This window comes from Lepidochelys kempii, chromosome 6 (genome assembly GCF_965140265.1).
Source record: "Lepidochelys kempii isolate rLepKem1 chromosome 6, rLepKem1.hap2, whole genome shotgun sequence".
In the NCBI taxonomy this organism is placed as follows: domain Eukaryota; kingdom Metazoa; phylum Chordata; order Testudines; family Cheloniidae; genus Lepidochelys; species Lepidochelys kempii.
The window spans coordinates 114,751,167-114,774,453 of NC_133261.1; the positions used below are offsets into that span (position 1 = coordinate 114,751,167).

Genomic DNA, 23,287 nt, shown 5'->3' on the forward strand with positions numbered 1-23,287 from the left:
GATCATTCTTCTTGATTTTAGCTGTAGAGAAGGAGACGACAGGTGAAAAGAACCCATGCAAATGGCCAAAAATTTGTCAGAGGAAGGGAAATTTGAGCCCAAGTAGCAGGAGCCCGTTTATGGCTTTTCGGGAGCTACTCTCTGCTGGCAAATGTGTGAGAGAAATACCCGCACAACTGAATTCTGACCATCAGCACAGATTCCCAGCCTGCACCTTCACACCTCCACATGGAAGGAGAAGCGTGGTTTTGTGGTCCAGACATGATTGTAATGCAAGGAGAGCCTCGTTCCTGAGTTGTGTTACCAGTTAGAATAAAGAAAAGGAGTACTTGTGGCACCTTAGAGACTAACCAATTTATTTGAGCATGAGCTTTCGTGAGCTACAGCTCACTTCATCGGATGCATACCGTGGAAACTGCAGCAGACATTATATACACACAGAGATCATGAAACAATACCTCCTCCCACCCCACTGTCCTGCTGGTAATAGCTTATCTAAAGTGATCATCAAGTTGGGCCATTTCCAGCACAAATCCAGGTTTTCTCACCCTCCACCCCCCCCCACACAAACTCACTCTCCTGCTGGTAATAGCCCATCTAAAGTTAGAGTAAGGAGCCACGGGGACTAGCGGAGAAGGTCAGGCCCTCCATAGGGGCCCTGAGATTGGAAGGATTTCTATATGGATCTAAGGTCATCTGTGGGGCAGGAGGGCTGCACCTCCTACCACCTCTAAAGATCTTCAGACTCCATCTACTAGACGAGAAGCTGTTGCAGTGGAAACAGTTGGCTCAAGACCATTGAGGTTTCCACTTAATTTCAGTTTATTTTAAAAAAAAATAAAACACACTTGCCCACACACACTTTTCTCCTCCTCCCACCCCTATGCACTCTGTTCAGTATATTTATTTATTGCTGCCAAAAAAATGCCACAATGGAGCAATGGTCTTTTTAGGAGTGTTAGAAATGCTGAGTACTCCAGGACAGACCACTACCAAGGAAACAGATACAGACACTGTTTGCATGTAGTCCTGTACAAAATACAAGTTTGTGAGTAAATGTAAAAGCTTTTCTGCTATAATCTGTTATCAGTTTCATTTTTCAAATGAGTACTGAACTGCTTGATATGTCTTGGTTAAATCATACTCTTATGAGTTGTATCGTGTAAAGAAAAGTAAATACAGCACTAGTTCCTACTTGCTGTCTCCAGGAGACTCTTACTGACAACCAGCCATGTCTCAAGGGACTCTTCTGATGAAATATTTAAGATAACTAAACCAACTTACAAGATGTGCAGTTGCAGTAACTGATCATGCTTACTTTGCTGCAGAGAAACAAAGAAATGAAGATTTTCAGTTTCACTCTGAGCAAAAAACTGGCCGCATGATATAAATGCTAAAATTCCATTGAGTAACTGAAAGAATTTAATTTTTGAAAAGGCAAATTTTTGAAAACCTTGTCATAAATTTGTTACCAGAATAGCTTATAAGGAAATGCAGATCTTATATCAAAGTAAAAATTTTATATTTTAATTGGGCTTCATCGTGATAAGCTTTAAAGTAACTTCTCTTTGTCAAGATGAAGATTCCAGAACACAAACTGTTTGACCTACTGTCCAGTTCTAAAATAGGAAGGTATTATAATCTTCAAGAAGAATAAGAAATGTAGAATAAACTGAATATACATTTGAACTTATTTTTTTATTTGTTGTTGAATTAATATTGAGTGACTGATTTGTTCCTAAGGTTTTGAATCCAGCCGTAGATTGTTGATTTGGTTAATGAGCAGCCTTGTATTTTTCACTTTCAAATGTTCCTATAGTCCCCTCCAAACAAAGTCACAACAGATGTGGTTATACTTGAAATAGACATTCTGGAGCAGTTATATTTTGGGTGTGGGTTAAATTCTGCCTTTGAGTTTGGGAATTAGGCAGCACAATAAATTAACATCTTTTGGTCTCTTGAGATCTGGATCCAAATCCTACAGGGCATTAGGTCAAGTTCTCCCACTATCATATTTTGGTTGATTGTTTTTCCACAGCTTGATATAGTGCCTCTTTATTATTACCCTTTTGGGTAATATAGAGTCTATTGTCAAATTTTGCATGCATCCCACAGCATTGTAGTCCAAACAACAAAGTTTTAAGGGGCCATTGCAGTGGCCTCAGCAGAACTATTTCTGAGTTCTGTGGCTGAGGAATCGGAGCCAGGCTGGTCACGTAGATCCTATGATACCTATCAGGCAGAAGAATGTACTCACGGGAGAGGGCCAGCCAAAACATGATCATGGGTGGACTAGTAGGCCATGAAGAAGACTGTATCCAGTTGGGAATAAACTTAGCAGCAGAAGGGTATTTTGTGGGAGATTCTCCCAAAGGTCAAATAAGAATCTAAATGTGTGGGTGCTTATATCATCCGTGAAGTCATAGGAACTTTGGCATCTCTCATTTTAACTCGCAAGGTTTCATTGCTAACATTTAAAAACAACAGAGATCTTACCTTGGAGAGAACCAAAACGCCTGCCCAAATCTATCCCGTTATGTGGAAAATACACACAGAAATACTGTTACTCTGTGAATGCCTTCATTGTCTATCTGCATTTCAGTTCATGAATTAACAAGAGCTAGAAATGGGGACAGTCATGGGGACAAATAAATATAGAATCATATTTGAAAGATATTTATGTTCCTGTCTCTTTGTTTTGGATTCAGTAAGTGAAAACGTAGCATTTTTGTAAATTCAGTGTGCCAAGGTAGTTAAATGATGTGATAAGCCTTTGCCTCTTCTTTGCCCTACATCAGTGCAGAGGAAACTGGGTGGGGTTTAGTGGCCTGTGATGTGCAGGAGGTTAGAGATTATCTGTTGGTCTCTCTTGGCTTTAAACTCAGGCTCCTTGAATGGAGAACATACTCGTCAGTCTCTTTGTTTTGTTTTGTTTTTGGAACATACAAATCTGAAAAATGGTATTTATGGAATACTTGTTTTGATCTGTAGATGTTTTCTCTCCAGGATATTTAATTGTTAAAAATAACTTTTTTCTTTTTATCAATTTTTTCATAAAGGCACGTAGAAGTGATTCAGTTACTGCGCGAAACTGGAGCTCACCTTTCCAGCCAGGAGCTAGAGAACATAGGAACCGAACTTTGCAGGTAAAGATGACATAAGTTTGGATACTGCGCTGTAGCGTGGTCCAAGTGTCAGGAGCACAGCTAGCTCCCAGCCTAATAGCTAGGCAACACAGCGAGCTCCGCTGGGATCAATGAGCCTTCTCCAAATGTTTGCGTTCCTGATGGGGCGGGGGAGCCAGCAGCCCGCTGCTTGATCCTTGCAGCAACAGTAGCACAGCAACTGCTGAACTCGTACCAGGCCCACAGCCGTTCCTGCCCTGCCGTGGCTTCCACCTCTTGCTCCAACCCTTGTTCCTGCTGTTTGACTCGTGTCCGCTTCAGTCTAGTCCTTGCCTCCCTGCCCTTTTCTGACTCAAACTCTGATCTATGGCTCGCCTTCTCGATTGTGAATTTGGCTTACCCTTTGGCTTGATGTTCCCAATCCTGATTCTGGTTCTGACCTTTTGGCTTGGCTCCTCAATCTTGACTCTGGCTTCATCCTTGGATTGGCACCTGACTCCTGGATCTATGCTCGCCATTACTCTGGTCTGCTGCCACAACCACCAGGTAAGGTCCTGCTGCACCCACTAGGTAGGCCACCCATGCCCCGGCATCTTACACCAAGTCAGCTGTGCTAATATGCAGCAGTTATAGTTACATCATCATCCGGTTATCTCTATTTTCAAGGGTAAATGATTGAGTTGTTAATATGCCCAGGACTTACTTTGAAATGGGAAACAAATGGGGGGCTTATTATTGAAGCAAACCAATGTGGCTGATTATAAATTACCGGAGTGATACAATAATACGTTAGCGCAAACTAGGAATCCACACGGGGGAGTTACAGCACAGCACTTTGGTGTGCACTACAGTTCGCACCTCCATAGTCGGAACTGTGGTGCAGTGTAGCAAGGCCCTAAGTGAGGAATTCTTGGGTTGTAATCTTGATTCTGACACTGCTGTGGCCTTGGGTATCTTTATCTCAGTGCCACAGTTACTCTGTCTGTAAAACAGTGATTTTTGATAGTGACCTGTTTCAATGAGTGATGTGAGAATTGTTTCTCAAATACTTTCAAGATGGAAAGCACTATATAAATAATTATTATATATGCCAGGGACCATTGGGTACCTGGCATATACTATTTTGGGGCTAGAATTAATAACTAAAATGCAAGTAAAGGGACCAAATTAACCATTGACTGTGTGACACACCTGAAGGAGTATAGCAGAACTCCACAAGTGAAAGGGAGAGCTTTATGGAAAATGTGTAAATGGATTTGAAGCAAATCTGTCCCTCTTCCTGATACATTTTTATACATTTTATTACTATTGGGTTGTAGGGAACTTGTGTTTTTAGTATCTGGATCTTGAGATTAGAGCAACAAGGACAATTTATACTGAAACTATGGAGTGGTTTTATTAAAAAAGAATAAATACCTGTATTATGGAGGAATGGCTTCAACCTTAACTGTAGAGCGAGAATAGCATCTGTCACAAGAAGAATAACAAGAAAATCCAATAAATATGGGTTCAGACCTGCAAATTGGTGGGAACTCTAGCCCCAGTTCACCATATCACTTAAGTACATGCTTAACATTAAGCAGATACATAGTTCCATTGACGTCAACACTTTCCATACACTGCTTTTCCATACTAATTTTTCATTAATAAAAAATTGCAGTATTTCATCAACTTAAAAGAAAATCATATGGCTTTTTTTCAGAGATGCTGGTGACTTGACCACCTGCAGTTCCCTCTGAAAATTGTCTCAGTAGATTCTACAATTCTTAAAGTAACAGGCCTTCCCTTCTTTCTTCCTCATTCCCCCAACAATAAATTAAATACTAGTCTCCTCACCCAGACAGAATACTGAACAAAATACATTGTACCACATCTTCAAGGACTACAGCTCGGCTACCCCCACAGAAGATATGGATTCCACAGTTGAGGGCCTTCTACTAATTACACCTTGCTACCAGCTTTTGGACATGTAAATATAGGGACTCTTAGGTGGAGTTCCTCAACTGTTATGACAATATGCAGGAGAGAGACTCTCTGGCACATAGCCTGCATCCAAACCATATAGAGCCATATTACATATTTCCCAGAGCATTGCAAGCGAAGGAAACAATGGAAAGACTTTTCAAATTAAGAGTTTACTAACTCTGAGCCACCTGTCAGAAGTGTTAGGGGAGCGGCTCAAAAAATTACATTCTTTCACAAATAAATTGACCCGATACATAGCCCCCTCTACCCTCTGCATTTAAGCAGAACCTGCTTAACTGGCTAGCCTGATAGTAGTACTAGAAAAATGAGAGCATGTGGCTTTAAACAAAAAGTGAATGTGATGCAATTTGTGGTCGTACATTCAGGGAATATTGTGTACGCTGGATCTGTATTGTGTACATTGCGTGATCTCTTGTATTTTGAATGAAGTGGTAATGAAACCCTGAGGCTTTTGAGGTATTTTAAATTGGTTTTTAATGGTATTAAGCTAACAGAGGACAAAAAAACCCATTTGTTTTAAAGATCTCTCCTGTGCAGAGAGTGGAATATACATATGTGGAGAGGAGAATGCGTGGGTTTTGTGCATGGAATGATTGCATGGATTTCCTTGTCTTGAGACTTTCCACCACACAAAATGAACGAAGCATGAAACAGCTCTTTCACAGCCACTCCACACACAAGAATAGTGGCCTCACACCTATGGGGAACCCAGGACTACTGCATCAGCGTAAATCCTGTGGCCATGCCCCTTGCATTGGCCTACAAAGAGCTGATGTGGAGTCCGGTTCCACAATGCACATGGTATTGAGAGAGACACTGAACTTTGACTTATCAGCAGGGCACTTCTGCACAAGGGAACCACTTGACTTATACTGCTCTGAAAGGTCTTTGGTGTCCCTTTGCAGAGAGTTGAATTTCCTCCAGAGTGTATGAGCCAAAATGCTAAAGTGTTTGTAGTTAATATTGTCTTGTTGCAGGTATTCTGTCCTTCCAAGGTGTCAGGAATACTCACTTTGGGATATGACAGCTCTTAGATGATTTGAGCAAAACTCAGTGATTTATTCTTCCATGCTATTCAATTTCACGTTATCCTCCACCCCTGCACCATCTTCCTAGGGAGTTTTCTCGTACTAGGCATTGGCATATTGGTGAGGCTGTTGCATGCATTCAACCTGGTTAGAGTTGCCTTTGGAACAAATAGGTGTTTTATTGACTTCTCCTTCTGTCTAATTTAAGTGACCGGCACCATGGCAATATGCCCAGCCCCCAGGGTGTGGAGAGCGAAAGCTGGTTGGTTCCTAAGTAGCATTCAAGCACTGGTTTAGCTAATTTTAGCATTGTGTCAGGAGTCATCTTGTATTGTTTTCTACCTGAATTAAGATCCAAAAGCCAGTTTTTCTCACTGCTTCTCTATTGTCAAAATAATTTGGCTTTATTCTGTACTCATTCATCTCCATGGCCAGTACTTTTGCTGTTCTAACGCTAACCCCTTAATTTCCTTGTCTTTAGACATAAAATGATTTAGGATTTAGAAGTGTTCAGTTTAGTACATTTGGTCATCGGTTGATAACTGTAAAATGTCAGTTGAAATTCTTTGTAGTGCATCTAGTGTTGGAACTGTACTTGCAAACAAAACACTATCACGTTATCCAGTCTTTTAGCTGCCTCTTTTAAGGGTTAATTCATCCTGTTGTTTTTAGAAAGTGAGATGAGGAATTTGCATTTTTAAGACGTTTAGTTCTTTGATCTCACGTTTCCAATTTGTCAAGATGAGAACTAAGTTTTCTTACCTGTCGTCCCTTAGAATCTTCCAAATCTGTTTTCCTACTGCAGGGTCATTGTTGTCTTTATGCAAAACAAAACTGTGACAACTCCCAAGACATATAATGGTGACTCCCCAAATTTGTTCAGAAAGCTGCTCTGCTAGATCCAGTTTAGCCTCAAATTTGATTTATACTGGCTGGGTTTTTGACTGTCAATTAAGTGAATGTCACCTCTTCTGAACATCTGTGCTCAACAAGGCTGAAATAAGGGCCGGCGAGCAAGCAAATGAGTTCACTCACTCATATCCTCATATGTTAAAATATCAGTTTATGAAATCCAAGGATGTTCTTTTTCAAACCTGTTATCAGGATAACATACCTTTTTAAGTCTGATCCCAGATGTTGGGATAAATTATAGTTCGGAAGGTAATAGGACCATGCTTCTATTATCTGGTTAACTTTCTGAAGAAATAAAATATGAAGCAGGCTTTTATAATCTTAATCTCCCATCTCTCCTTGCAGTTACGAAAAATGAATAAAAAGGCCTGGGGACACTGGATAATATGAACGGTATCCTTGAGTACACCGTAGACAGAATTATTTTAGTCCCTCACAGAATCACTACCTTGCTTATCAAGAATCTTCACCAACAGAGAAACATAATTTCTTTACTGCCTGGGTGGTGCTGCAGCTACAAATATCTCACCATTTCCCAGTGGCTTTAGTTACACCTTGAACAAGCAGGATCCCCACATGGAACTGTGTATAAGAGCCCCTGAGAAAGATCAGGTCCTGAGCTCACCATGAAAAAAGAACTCAGCCTCCCCACCCTTTGCAAAATCCCACAGATGAGTCATCAATACCTCATGTTTCAGAGTAGCAGCCGTGTTAGTCTGTATTCGCAAAAAGAAAAGGAGGACTTGTGGCACCTTAGAGACTAACCAATTTATTTGAGCATGAGCTCAATACCTCATGGTAAACACTATCAGTAGCCGCTATGAAACTTGTACTTTCTTCTAAGCCAGTTAAAATGTTACCAACTTTTTATACATCTTTTGCTGTCACTGCAGTGCGTATTTTGAAGGTCATGAAGCACTCGTAACAGTTTTTATGCTTGTAATCTAGTGCTACCTGCACATACTAGCTAATATTATTACATTTATCACTTTTCTGCTATCTTGACTCTTCTACAGTCAAGTCATTTTGCCCATAATGGAAATTCCTGTATTATGTAACTGTTCTATAGTCATCCTTCCCAAATGTTAAAAATCCAGTGGTTGGTAGTCTCATCTATGCTTCCTGCAGACTATATGGTAAGCCAAGTGGCACAAGAGCTTAGCAGTGTGGTGTTTTTCACACTCAACCAGTGCTGAAGAGTTATCTGTTTTGGAGGGTGGGATTTCCTTTTTTTAAACAAAAATATATGAAGCCTTGAACGTTTGAAACTGGGCTGGCATTAAAATATGTTCTGCACCAGACACACTCCCATTTTTCTATAGAGCCAGGCCCTTCCTTCCCGTGCTTTTCTGCATGTGTGCAAGAAAGAAGCTCCTGTCTTGCAAACCTCAGGATCACTTCAAAAGCTTCTTGGGTTATGTCTACACTGCATTTGGGAGCAAGCCTTCCAGCTCGAGTCCAAAGACTTGTGCTAGCATGGTAAAAATAGCTCCATAGATGGTACTTTGATGTTGCAACTTGGGCTGGAGCTTGGGCTCTCGTGGCCGGAGTGGAGTTGGCAGTCTGAGCCCAAATGTGAAAGCACTGTCTGTTCATCTAGCATGAGCCCCACTAGCACAAATCTGTGGACCTGGCCAGAAGTGGTGTAGACATGCCCATGCAAGACAAGCAGGAAGGTAGCTCTTCTGTTGTAAACTAGGGGAGTCTGTAGTAGGAGGGGTTCTCTCTTGTGCTCCTTTCAAGGCATGCCAGTGGCTCCCCTCTGGAGCGGCTCTCCTCTGTTGCCAACCTGTTAGGTGCACAGGAGGCTTCTGGCTGTGGGTAGGAGACCCTGCAAACCTCGGAAGGTACATAGCAGTGGAGTTCCTGTTGTGCAGACCTAAAGAGATTTCCTTTTCGGCACACCTCTGAAATTGGATTAAAGTTATTTAGAATCAACATAATGTCTGAGAGATGCAAGATGACCAAGCTACTTGCATTCTTCAAGCATATCAAATTGACTGACCCTTTAAAATTTAAAATTTAATTTAAAAATCAATTTAAAAATCTCACCTAGGTCTTTACCAAAACCATTCCTCTGAGGCAGTAAACCTCAAAGGATACCCCTATTTAGCTTTTGATATCCTGGAGGAAAAATGTAAATTGGCTGTGAATTAATCAACAGAATAGAATAAAGTTCACATATAGTGACAGATGTGAAAACAAATAATAAACATTTATCTCACTGGTTTTGCTCTTGGTTAGGATACAGTGGTACTAAATTATCTGTGTGTTCATTACCCCTTTGAGCAATTGTGACTTGATAACCTGGCATTCTTAGTTTTGTTGGTAAAGACTCCCATCTATGATGATGTCAGCAGATTTGAACAAATCCAGACACAGAGATTTCATGTGTTCCACTACGGTCTTGAGGGTCAGCACCTTTTATTTGGCCTTGAATTAAAGCCAAACCCCAAAATGTTTTTTTCACTTCAAATTCTGTCATCCCACATCCCTTATTTAAAATAAGCATCTGAATTGTGGATGTGCAGTCAGTCACCAAACTGAAACAGAGGAATTTCTTTGCTACATCCTTAGGCGAAATGCAGGGTAATCAGCTAAGTCTGGTTTATTTTTGGCTGGACAGTTATTCAGCAATAGTTTGAATTAGCAAACTTCTGAGGATGTGATTTTTTTAAAATTTGCAACAGCCATTCATTGTTACAAGAAATCCTGATCAGTGAAGAGTATTATTTTTGTTTGTTTGTTACTGACTTAGAAGCTTCATGGTTTCAACCTCTGTGGCAATTTTAACTCAGATTGCCCTTTCTGAACAAGAGCTTTGGGGTGGGCAGCATGCAAGTAACGAAAGCAATTTTGTTTGTGGTGCTTACTGTGATACTGTCTGAATTACCTGGGTTTGTTTGGTAACACGGTGTTTTTTAATGTGCTCTTCTTTGGGCATAGTGATTTTTTTGCTTTGCGCGATAGGTGAATGATAGACCCCTTTTTGGCAGCCCAGCACTTTCCTGTCCAGACTTTGAGAAGCTCTTGATTCTCATCGTCTGGCTTTGATTTTTATAGCCAGAGAATCTCACGGTGCCTATAGCAAAAGATGAATCTTCTGAAACAAATAAACTTTAACTTGTTGAGTAGCCACTGCTGTGAGCTATTCATTTCCCTATTTTTCTAATACTCCTGTTGTCTTGTGCAATTTATAAGGGCTCTTCCCTTTCAACTCACTTTTAAACTCCCCACTTTGGTCTGTTGTCAGTGGGAAATAACCTTTTTGCAACATTGCTTTCCATTATGACAGGTTTCAGAGTAACAGCCGTGTTAGTCTGTATTCGCAAAAAGAAAAGGAGTACTTGTGGCACCTTAGAGACTAACCAATTTATTTGAACATAAGCTTTTGTGAGCTACAGCTCACTTCATCGGATGCAGCTGTAGTTAGTGCTTCCTCAACATTTCTTCTCTTACGTATGCCAGCCTGCTCCCACTATTAAATTTCTCATACAAAACAAAGACCCTAACTCCTCTCCATCTGTCCCCTACCCCTTCACTCCATCTCAACAGCCAAAGGCACAGCCTTTCTCTTCTTCCCACCCTCTCAGGCTGCTGCAAGCAAAGACCTTAAAAAAGCTTTCTTCTCACTCACCCTCAGGCTGCTGCAGTTAGAGGCTTCCACTCCCCTTTAAAGATTTTTTTTAAGTACCTGAAAATATTTATCAACAGTTGAGAAGTGGCCTCAGACTAGCAGGGAGTAACAACTTTTGCAGACTTGACTGCAGAATGACCCTTCTACAAGCAGTCCTGGCTGCCTGCTGCTGATATCTCACATGCCTTTGCTGCATGTGACTCCTCCCTTACCCCCTCAAGTCTGCTGAGCCAGTCTACCACACTCAGGAGCCTTTCACCTTCCTCCTTATCCTTTGCCTGCTGTCCTCTGTACTCTTTTTCCTTCAGAGAGAGAGCGACATTCAGACCAGCAGGTCATATGCCACAGACGAAACAAACAGGCCTTTTCCATCCCTCATTTCAATGAGATCCAACCTCACTGGAGAATCACCTGGCTGTTTCTGTTCAGATATTCAGCAAGTCATCAATATTAACGTTTAAGGGCCTTACGGCTCCAGAGCTAACAGCCTCGTGAGATGGCTGGGGGTAGCCCCAGTCCTTAAAGTGCATCAGGTTGCAGATCTGGGAAACAACCTTTCTAAGAAGCCAGCCAAGTTGCTGAGGGGTACACATTTTTAGTACTGTCTGGGGAGGGGAGCCCCGCTGATTGGTTGCTTTCCCCAGGGCTACTGCAGCAAGCAGGCAGAGCTCTCCACTCCATCCCCAAGCAACCTGCACCATTCTCGCAGGGGATGGGGAGGAAGTAGAAAGAGTCCAGCTGCTCATGACAGCTCTGCTCTCCTGCCAGTAATGGGACAGCTCCTCTGCTCCTTCCATCCCTGCATCCTGGGAAAGCAGAGAGGGGACCCCAGTGCAGCTCCCCCAAGGCTTTGGGGGTGTGGTGAAGAACCCCTAGAGCTGGAGGAGGAGCAGAGGTAAGGCTGAAAGGGGTAGGATTGATATGTGGATTGAAGGGCGGGATTGATTTGGGGTCAGAAATAATTGCTGGGGGATACAGGCAGATGGCGGAGTGATGGTGAGACCCACCCACTTTTTTCAGACTACGTCCTGCTGTTCTGTTGTTTCAGCCTGTCTGCAGGTGACATTGCATTGGGGCACATCCAGGAGTTTTTCACACCACAAGGGCTAGAAACACTTTTTTTAATTGAAAGATTAAGTTCTGCAGATACTAGTCGGGCTGCCAGCAGGCCTGCAAGAAACTGCCTGCTGTTGTCACACCAAAGATTTAAAATCCACTTTTGTCTTGATTCACTTTGATACAGTATAATGTTTGTCATCTAGAAATGGTGGGCATAGACCACCCTTAGCAGACTTTTCTTCTCGTTGTGTGTAAAATGGCTGTTTATTGGCATGGAGTTTTATAAATTGCCCTTAATTTAAGATCCAAATACTGTAGCACCATTGCAATTATCCAAATGGCACCACAGAAACATAATGCTGTCCTGACCGCTGATCATGACTATTAACATTCATGCTAGAGGCAATATTGTATCAGGTATGTTTATACAACTTTTGGAGTTTGTTTTTTAAGTGCAATATTTTGTTAGCATGTCTGCTGTCACTCTCTTTATAGTAAAACTATTATTGAAAATGCAAAACTCTGCAACTCAAATGTGGGATAGGCCCCCCCCCATCCCTCTTAGACTCCATTTCACAGGATATATATTGTGTTGTGAAATATGAAACTCCGTATCTTTTTTCCCCTTTGGTCATAGTCACACCCACTGGGTGAAACTAGCCTGTTGTAAGTTGCTTATAATACAGCCCTGTTAAGTTAAGGAACTGATTCATCAAGCCGTGTTGCTGGCTCAGCTGTTGAAAGCTTTTGTAAACTTCTCCCTCGCTTACTTGTACCCCCCCCCCCCCCCCAATCCTGGCAGTCATGCTAAGATTGTTGTTGGTTTAGTGTTCACATTCGTTTCGCTGATAGTTAAGAGAACACAGTATGACAGTGAGCTGCCCTTACAGATTTAGAAAAAGTAAACTATTCTTAATTGTTCTTTTTCCAGCCTCGCTGCTAACGGCGATGTGGAAGGGTTGTATGCCTGGCATCTAGCTGGCGCAAGCCTGGAACAAGCTGGTTACGACGGCAGAACTCCCTTACAAATAGTAAGTGTGGCTTTTGCCGTACTGCATGTGGAGCTCCGCGAAGCGTGTGTGTTACGGCACGGCTGTTCTGACACGTAGGTTGGGCAAATTAAATGCCACTTTGGTTCCGACAATTTTGATGAAAAAAAAAAGTCTTTGCTTCAGATTTATGACAGGTCCAGAACTCTTGTCAAGCAATAAGTCATTCTCCCAACTCCCCACAAGTAATTAGACATTTCAGTCAGGCTTTAAGTCGTTTTGCATGCGTGTGTACGTGCACACGCGACAGGGCAATACTCTTTACATTTCTGTTTACAGGCAGAAGCTACAGGCCATGTGGAGCTCCTAGACTTTCTTAATCAACTGAAGATAAAGATGGTAATGGTTCTTCTGAAAGTTCTTGGTTGCTGAAATGAGCTTTGGTTGTCTTCTGTTGTTGTTGTAGGATGGTTTTGTAGTTAAGGCCCTGGACTGGGCTTGGAGAATTCTGAGTCCAGTTCCTGGCTTTGCCACAAACTTCTCTGTGACCTTGAGCAAGACCTTTAACCTCTCTGTGCCTCAGTTCCCCATTTATAAAATGGGGATATAATCTAAATAGACTCTTTGGGGTAGGGACTGTGTCTATACAGCACCTAGTGCTATGGGATCATGAATTTCATCTAAGTGTTACTGTAATGCAAAAGATAGATAATTTACAAAGTAAAGGATGCATTAGTGAGTTTCTTCTCCACAGGTCTGACAACCGTTGGTACATGGATTTAAATTTACTTAAGTAAACCCAAATCAGGAATACTTCTAGTTAGAATCAAAGCAGACAGACAAACTACAACTATGCAAATACTTCAGAGTTTACATATTTCATTCAAAAGGAAAATGTTGCGTTTTTGTAATGTGTGCAAATAGATTACGCTTATAGCAACCAAGAAAATACACTGAGTGAATTAAACATTCCCCAAAACAAGTATCTTGATACTTAAACCAACAAGTTCCTTTCATGTAACTGTATGGATCTGTTTTCATTTTATGTGACTTAAGGAGTCTTTAGACAGAGGATGAGTTTAATTAGCTAAACAATCTAATAACAGCACTAGAGAAAACAGCATCTTTAGGAAATATGTATCGCACCTTCACCAGAAACTTAAAGAACAGAGTGACACTTCAGCTCTTTTTGCAACTGTTTTTTGGGGTATGTCTACACTGCAATTAAAAACTCGCGGCTGGCCTGTGCCAGCTGACTTGGGCTTGCATGGCTTGGGCTTTGGGGCTGTTTCATTGCAGTGTAGACTTCCAGACATTTCCATGTCAAGATTAAAAGGCAAGATGGGCTCATTTGCCAGAGCAACAACTTGGGATCACTTCGTATCATCCCACTCCTTTCTCATCTCATCCCTGGCACGTTTTGATGGCTTATTCATCTGTCTTGTCTGTATTAGATTGTAAATTCCTCTGAGTAGTACCCTTGCCTCATATGGATACCTATGGCACTATATAAATGATAACACACACTCTGGCTCACTGGCTTGAGGACAGACTGTATTGTAGTTAGCCAGCACTGAAAACAAGTGGCGCAGATCTTCAGCTAGACTGAATACACCAATGACAATTTAGCCAGCAGAGCATTTGCCCCCGGCTATCCTAACTCAGGATTTTGTTCCTAATAATGTAATTTAGACCATCTGAATTTAAAAAAAAAAAGAGAGAGAGAGACCTGACTAAGCACATGTTAGGAATTAATGACCATTGACAATAGAAGACTTGAGTTTAAAAGGCCTTACAGATTCACCCTGCCATTGTAGATTCTGAATCAGGACAGTAAGAGAGATCAGGAATTTCAGAGACTGACTGAATTCTAAATTCTTTACACTGAATGTCAAAATTAACAGTATTGACATATATCTTCTCCAGCCAACAGTCAAATAAAACTGGGAGAACAGTCAACCAAATCTTAAATGATGCATGGATGTTTCGAGAAGATTCACCACTCAGCTTGCCAATATAACTGGAGGAATTTTAAACACTTACATTTTTTTTCAAAAAATTCTACTCTGGTGCAATCATCTCACGTTGGAGATTAGATATCTCTCTTTTCCAGTGTACTGGAAAATCTAAGATATTGGAAAGGTTAAAAAAAACCAAAACCCTCAGGATGTTTAAACACTTTGGGCTGGATTTTCCACTGCTATGCACCTTGGGTAGTCATTTACACCTGTATAAAGTGGATGTAAAACTCTCCCATTGGTGTATGTGAGTGGGGAATTCTCATTGGTAGCATTCTATACCCACTACTCACTGATTTAGTGTTTCAGTAAAATTCAAAGATTTGTGGTGCCTTTACATTCACCTCAATTGAAATCAATACTTATTTTTAAATAAAATTTGATATCAGACTGAGAAGCATGTCACTTTAAATCTGTAACTTTCATATGGGCCAGCTCTTGATTTTTATTTTTATTTTTAATCTTCCCTACCTATAGGAAAGACAATCTGAAGGCATTCCTGAGTGTTGGATTAGAGTTTACTCTAATGTAAGCTCTTCTTGGAAAGGCTTCAGGCAAATTTGAAGTGGTCCACACTGCGTGTCTTAAAGCTAACTGTTTCTTTATATGATTTCTCCATAGGTTATGGAAACATTTCTGGAAAAAAGCCAGTTTTGAACAATTAAACAATACTGGGCAATAATTTTTTTTATTTAAAAAAGAAGAAGAATTAAAAAAGGAAGGTGGAGATGATCGCAGTTGCTACTAGAGTATATTGGGAACCTAGAATTAATTTAGAAATAGATTTACTTTTTTCTTATCTTTTAAGATTATTTTCTTATGGCTGATATTTTAACTTTCTTTTAAAAAATGAAAACCTGTTACACTAGCTTGTCACATCTTAGTTCAGGTCCTTTTTCAGTGCCAAGTGTCTGAGCATATAGCTGTAAACAAATGAGACTGGAATGTCATGATAGTGTGTCTCACTGTATAAATATTTTATTTTATTTTTTCTATAACTAGCATGCTGAATTTTTTATTTTCTATAATTGGGACACTGAGTTTTTATCTAGTAAATCTATGGGGGAAATGCTGCATGCAACCTGCACCATTTCTCTTATGGTGAATTTATATTTTGGGGGTGGAGTTCAAAGTTGATTATATATCCATGGATTTACATTAATAAAATCTCTGGAAATAAATGTTTTGTTTCACTTCACTGGTTTCTTGCAATAGTTTAGATTATGTCAGTAATAATAATTACAACAACTGTGTGTGTGTGTCAGCACAAATAATTGCATCAATCAAGAGCATCCGCCTGCAGTTCTGTGCTAATATTCACCGATGTGTCACTTTAAATTGCACTTTTTAAATGTATTATAAGGCTGACACCTTAAACACAGGGCTTGTTTGCAGTGTGACACAGTGCAGACTACACGCTTCAGAATTGTGTGCCAAAAGGTTGCTAACTGCTCCGGGTGGGTGCTGCAGGTGTGTTCTAAAAGGTACCCAGTTCACATTAACATGAACTATAGTAAGAGACACTTTGATGCACTCTGCAATTCGAATCCCCATAGTTTGCACGGTGGCACAGTGTAGACGTAGCCACGTTCATTGATGGGACTCTCTAACTGAACTGAGTTTCTGTAACCATGATTTTACCTACCTTCTGAACAGGACATAATCAGAAAAGCTATGTTTGACATCAGATTGTATCTTGAGTGGCTAAAGAATTAATAGATTTCTGGTTAAAGCAATAATGCTTCTAGGTATGAAAACCTAGAACTTGCAAATATAGAGAATACTTAAGGCAGATGCACAGATATGGGATACAACTTTTGATTTACAACTATGATTTCTGATTTTATGACTGCCTCAAACAAATGGCACCTTTGCTGAAGCAAGGAGGAGTTCCTCCCCCTTTCCATAGCCACCCTTTCCATGCAGCCAATGCTCCATTGATCCTTTCTGAGCCCTTTAGCATTGGAAGCCTTCCCAGGCCAAGTTACAGACCAGATTCCCCCAGGAATATGGAGTGAACACTATGCACATGATTGGAGGAAACCCCACTTTCTCTGCCAAACACAACTGTTCTCCTATGGAATATACTGTACACATATGATCCAATTTTCACACCTAGAAATACATGATCTTGTTTTATGCTAACATACATTTGGTGCATCCATTCACATTGGAGCATTCCTCTAGTCACAAAAAACATCTTAATGCATGTACAGAAATATTGTCTCTCATTACTACTGTATGAACCTAATCCAGTATGGGTATGATTGAACACTATTGGTGTATTAGGAACTTCTCTTACTAAGCTAACATCCTGATCCACTGCATTAATAAAATTTATTAAATGGCTAGCATTACATAGCAAGTAAATTATAGCTCTCACATTAATATGGATCAAGCTAATAAAATCCAAAGATAATGATTAAATAAACTTCAAAAGGAACAATGTCAAGATGTTTTAGGTGACAACATTATCATATCCTTGAACTGGTGAATTATAGGCGGACTTAACCATTTAAAAGCTATGTACATGTATTATCCTGATCATAGGGCACGAGAATAGCTTTATTTGCATAAGACCTAGACTGAGTGACATCTTAAGAATGGCAAACTTTCTAAAAATTGCTACACTGGAACAGGAAATCCCTCGCTCACAGTAATATGTCACTTGAAGATAAATTAAATTTGGGACTGAAATGGTGGAGTTTGGGAGGCGGGGAGGCCTTTAAACTGATTCTGGGAGACAAAATCAATTAATCCATGGCATCCATTCTTAGTGACACAGCAGAATTATTATTGCAATACACAGTACATAAGAGCACTTATTGGGAAACCCTCTAAGGACCGACATATGCTGTGGGTACCATTCTATCTTTAGAAAAGAACATTTAAAAAGCATATACGCTAAAGTAGAAAAACTGGTGATCACGTCTTTAAAGTGTACAATACAGCATATCTTTCTATGCCACACTTCCTGTACAAGCATCTTAAAGTGACTAAAAAAAAGTTCAAGCCTTCAGCATTAAAACTGGGAAAAAGGTACAGTAAGTTATTGACTTTTTCCTGCACATTTTTAAAACACTTGGGGCCAAGTTTTCAGTCATAGTGTAAGTGAATTCTACTCCATTGAAATCAGTGGTGTGTTCAGCATTCCTGGTTAAGTTTGGGCAAAAGTTTAGAAACGTGATATAGTAAGAAATGGGTTTATATCCAAGAACTTAATAAAACCTTAGAACTAGAATGCAATACTCAAGTCACGTACGTGGAATGAACACTTGCCTGCTATGGCTAGAAAAATTATAATAATGCTTTATAACTGAAGAGAAATATGTCAAAACCAACTAAAATACAATGGTAAGCCTTTAACTCTGATGTAATATGCTGTTCACATTCTGCGTAAAGTAGCAAGCAAGTTCCAGATAAATTGCATCTGGCAAAGTAAACGGTCTGGAAGATCTGCAGAGAATGAGCTTTTAAATTATGTAACTGAGGTATATTAAAAGCATGAAAGAAAGGCTAAGAATTTACCTGAGACAGTAAATAGTAGTAACCTTTTTATATGCTAAAGATGACTGTAAAGGATTCATGATGTAATTAAAATGGCAAGCAAAAGCTATCACGGGAAGGGAACAAGGCAGGGTTGTGAACCTTTGTAGCAGGCTATTGATATTCCCATTGAAGGGAACTGAAAAGGATGATGCTATAGTGGAACCTCAGAGTTACAAACACCTCGGGAATGAAGGTTGTTCGTAATTCTGAAATGTTCCTAACTCTGAACAAAGCATTAGGGTTGTTCTTTCAAAAGTTTACAACTGACTTAATACAGCTTTGAAACTTTACGATGCAAAAGAAAAATGCTGGTTTTAACCATCTTAATTTAAATGAAACAAACAAGCACAGAAAGTTTCCTTACCTTGTTAAATCTTTTTTTAATTTTCCCTTTATTTTTTTAGTAATTTACATTTAACACAGTACTGTACGGTACAGTATCTGCTTTTTGGGGTGAGGGTCTCTGCTGCCTGATTGCGTATTTCCAGTTCTAAATGAGGTGTGTAGTTGACCAGTCAGTTTGTAACTCTGGTGTTCATAACTCTCAGATTCTACTGTATTCAAAAAGTAGCAGGGACCACCTTAAATCAGCTGTGGTGTTTGCTCAGACTTTGGTTGAAAGTTACTTTAGAGTTAGATCCTAACTAAACCAAGAGTTGTTCTGTAGTCAGCTGAATGGGGAGAGGAGTAACCATGTGTCTCGTGAGTGTCACCATGATAATTATGCCTTTGAATCTTAGCACCCATGTGAAATATATATTGTACAAACAGTACAGCATAGGTCCTAGGACTCTGCCCTGTGGGACCTCAGAGTGCAGGCAAATCACTTTAAAACATATTGAGCTTCAATCACTGAAGCAGCAGTCCATGGAATTGGGGTTTTCCCAAGACCCAGTTTTACTTGGTTCCCCAAGAACTCTGTTCGACTCAAGGCTCACTGAGGTTCCTTTATCTGGCATACAGCAAAGTTACACTGAGCTGGTCAGACTCAAGCATAGCAGGTGGATATAGGGCGTATCACACGTCCAAAATTACACAGCAAAACTTTAACTTACATAGATTTTTACTAATGCTAGTAATGCATGCATTTTTAACTACACATTGCATTATATGCCTCATGATGGGCTTGGTTACTTTTCAGAAACCAATCCCTATACAGCATGATCTGTCCATGTGCTGTTCATGTATAACCTGACTTCTACATTCCAAGTTTATTTTGTGCACTGGTCATAGCACCAAGGTGTTCCTGCTTACCTTAGCTACCACAGACATCCTGACTCCAGCATACTACTGCTTGTTAAGCACCTATTTAAGCTTCCATTCACCTTCCCAATCATGCACACTAAGGGTATGTCTACACTACGGAATAAGGTCGAATTTATAGAAGTCGGTTTTTTAGAAATCGGTTTTATATATTCGAGTGTGTGTGTCCCCACAGAAAATGCTCTAAGTGCATTAAGTGCATTAACTCGGCGGAGTGCTTCCACAGTACCAAGGCTAGAGTCGACTTCTGGGGCGTTGCACTGTGGATAGCTATCCCCCAGTTCCTGCAGTCTCCGCTGCCCATTGGAATTCTGGGTTGAGATCCCAGTGCCTGATGGGGCTAAAACATTGTCGCGGGTGGTTCTGGGTACATATCGTCAGGCCCCCCTTCCCTCCCTCCCTCCGTGAAAGCAAGGGCAGACAATCGTTTCGCGCCTTTTTTCCTGAGTTACCTGTGCAGACGCCATACCACGGCAAGCATGGAGCCCGCTCAGGTAACCGTCACCATATGTCTCCTGGGTGCTGGCAGATGTGGTACGGCATTGCTACACAGTAGCAGCAACCCATTGCCTTCTGGCAGCAGACGGTGCAGTACAACTGGTAGCCGTCCTCGTCGTGTCCGAGGTGCTCCTGGCCACGTCGGCTGGGAGCGCCTGGGCAGACATGGGCGCAGGGACTAAATTTGGAGTGACTTGACCAGGTCATTCTCTTTAGTCCTGCAATCAGTCCTGTTGAACTGTCTTATGGTAAGCAGGCAGGCAAAACGGATTGCTCGCAGTCCTATTGCATCATCTTCTGCCGGGCAGGCAAGAGATGAGGATGGCTAGCAGTCCTACTGCACCATCTTCTGCTGAGCAGCCATGAGATGTGGATGGCATGCAGTCCTTCTGCACCGTCTGCTGCCAGCCAAAGATGTAAAAGATAAATGGAGTGGATCAAAACAAGAAATAGACCAGATTTGTTTTGTACTCATTTGCCTCCTCCCCCGTCTAGGGGACTCATTCCTCTAGGTCACACTGCAGTCACTCACAGAGAAGGTGCAGTGAGGTAAATCTAGCCATGTATCAATCAGAGGCCAAGCTAACCTCCTTGTTCCAATAAGAACAATAACTTAGCTGCACCATTTCTTATTGGAACCCTCCGTGAAGTCCTGCCTGAAATACTCCTTGATGTAAAGCCACCCCCTTTGTTGATTTTAGCTCCCTGAAGCCAACCCTGTCAGTCGCCCCTCCCTCCGTCAGAGCAACGGCAGACAATCGTTCCGCGCCTTTTTTCTGTGCGGACGCCATACCAAGGCAAGCATGGAGGCGGCTGAGCTCACTTTGGCAATTAGGAGCACATTAAACACCATACGCATTATCCAGCAGTATATGCAGCACCAGAACCTGGCAAAGCGATACCGGGCAAGGAGGCGACGTCAGCGCAGTCACGTGAGTGATGAGGAAATGGACACAGATTTCTCTGAAAGCATGAGCCCTGCCAATGCATGCATCATGGTGCTAATGGGGCAGGTTCATGCTGTGGAACGCCGATTCTGGGCTCGGGAAACAAGCACAGACTGGTGGGACCGCATAGTGTTGCAGGTCTGGGACGATTCCCAGTGGCTGCGAAACTTTCGCATGCGTAAGGGCACTTTCATGGAACTTTGTGACTTGCTTTCCCCTGCTCTGAGGCGCATGAATACCAAGATGAGAGCAGCCCTCACAGTTGAGAAGCGAGTGGCAATAGCCCTGTGGAACGCCCTGTGCAACGCCAGACAGCTACCGGTCAGTTGGGAATCAATTTGGAGTGGGCAAATCTACTGTTGGGGCTGCTGTGATGCAAGTAGCCCACACAATCAAAGATCTGATATCAAGGGTAGTGACCCTGGGAAATGTGCAGGTCATAGTTGATGGCTTTGCTGCAATGGGATTCCCTAACTGTGGTGGGGCCATAGACAGAACCCATATCCCTATCTTGGCACTGGAGCACCAAGCCGGCGAGTACATAAACCGCAAGGAGTACTTTTCAATAGTGCTGCAAGCACTGGTGGATCACAAGGGACGTTTCACCAACATCAATGTGGGATGGCCGGGAAAGGTACATGACACTCGCATCTTCAGGAACTCTGGTCTGTTTCAAAAGCTGCAAGAAGGGACTTTATTCCCAGACCAGAAAATAACCGTTGGGGACATTGAAATGCCTATAGTTATCCTTGGGGACCCAGCCTAAACTTTAATGCCATGGCTCATGAAGCCGTATACAGGCAGCCTGGACAGTAGTCAGGAGCTGTTCAACTACAGGCTGAGCAAGTGCAGAATGGTGGTAGAATGTGCATTTGGACGTTTAAAGGTGCGCTGGCGCAGTTTACTGACTCGGTTAGACCTCAGCGAAACCAATATTCCCACTGTTATTACTGCTTGCTGTGTGCTCCACAATATCTGTGAGAGTAAGGGGGAGAAGTTTATGGCGGGGTGGGAGGTTGAGGCAAATCGCCTGGCTGCTGGTTACGCGCAGCCAGACACCAGGGCGTTTAGAAGAGCACGGGAGGGCGCGGTACGCATGAGAGAAGCTTTGAAAACCAGTTTCATGACTGGCCAGGCTACGGTATGAAAGTTCTGTTTGTTTCTCCTTGATGAAACCCCCCGCCCCTTGGTTCACTCTACTTCTCTGTAAGCTAACCACCCTCCCCTCCTCCCTTCGATCACCGCTTGCAGAGGCAATAAAGTCATTGTTGCTTCACATTCATGCATTCTTTATTCATTCATCACACAAATAGGGGGATGACTACCAAGGTAGCCCAGGAGGGGTGGTGGAGGAGGGAAGGAAAATGCCACCCAGCACTTTAAAAGTTTACAACTTTAAAATTTATTGAATGCCAGCCTTCTTTTTTTTGGGCAATCCTCTGTGGCGGAGTGGCTGGTTGGCCGGAGGCCCCCACACTGTGTTCTTGGGCGTCTGGGTGTGGAGGCTATGGAACTTGGGGAGGAGGGCGGTTGGTTACACAGGGGCTGTAGTGGCAGTCTGTGCTCCCTGTGCCTTTGCTGCAGCTCTGTGCCTTTGCTGCAGCTCAACCATACACTGGAGCATACTGGTTTGATCCTTCAGCAGCCTCAGCATTGAATCCTGCCTCCTCTCATCACGCTGCCGCCACATTTGAGCTTCAGCCCTGTCTTCAGCCCACCACTTACTCTCTTCAGCCCGCCACCTCTCCTCCCGGTCATTTTGTGCTTTACTGCACTCTGACATTATTTGCCTCCACGCATTCGTCTGTGCTCTGTCAGTGTGGGAGGACAGCATGAGCTCGGAGAACATTTCATCGCGAGTGTGTTTTTTTTTCTTTCTAAGCTTCACTAGCCTCTGGGAAGGAGAAGATCCTGTGATCATTGAAACACATGCAGCTGGTGGAGGAAAAAAAAAGGGACAGCGATATTTAAAAAGACACATTTTATAAAACAGTGGCTACACTCTTTCAGGGTAAACCTTGCTGTTAACATTACATACATAGCACGTGCTTTCGTTACAAGGTCGCATTTGCCTCCCCCCACCGCGTGGCTACCCCCTCAACCCTCCCCCCTCCCTGTGGCTAACCCCTATTTCTGTTTAGCCACAGGCAAACAGCCCAGCAGGAATGGGCTCCTCTGAGTGTCCCCTGAAGAAAAGCACTCTATTTCAACCAGGCGACTATGAATTATATCTCACTCTCCTGAGGATAACACAGAGAGATAAAGAACGGATGTTG

At 42.0% G+C, this 23,287-nt stretch overlaps 1 protein-coding gene across 3 annotated transcripts in view; it reads left to right on the top strand.

Annotated features, from left to right (window-relative positions):
- The window catches only part of ASPG (asparaginase), an 83,186-nt gene extending 67,251 nt beyond the window's left edge, over window positions 1-15,935 (top strand). Inside the window, exons 13-17 of one of the 3 annotated variants that reach the window (XM_073349794.1) lie at window positions 3,060-3,146; window positions 12,679-12,778; window positions 13,076-13,135; window positions 15,232-15,282; window positions 15,376-15,935. In XM_073349794.1, coding sequence (XP_073205895.1) covers window positions 3,060-3,146; window positions 12,679-12,778; window positions 13,076-13,135; window positions 15,232-15,282; window positions 15,376-15,411 — 334 coding nt within the window. In that variant the 3' untranslated portion in view covers window positions 15,412-15,935. The other 2 variants (XM_073349795.1, XM_073349796.1) reach the window with 2 other exon arrangements.
- The last annotated feature ends 7,352 nt before the right edge of the window (window positions 15,936-23,287 follow it).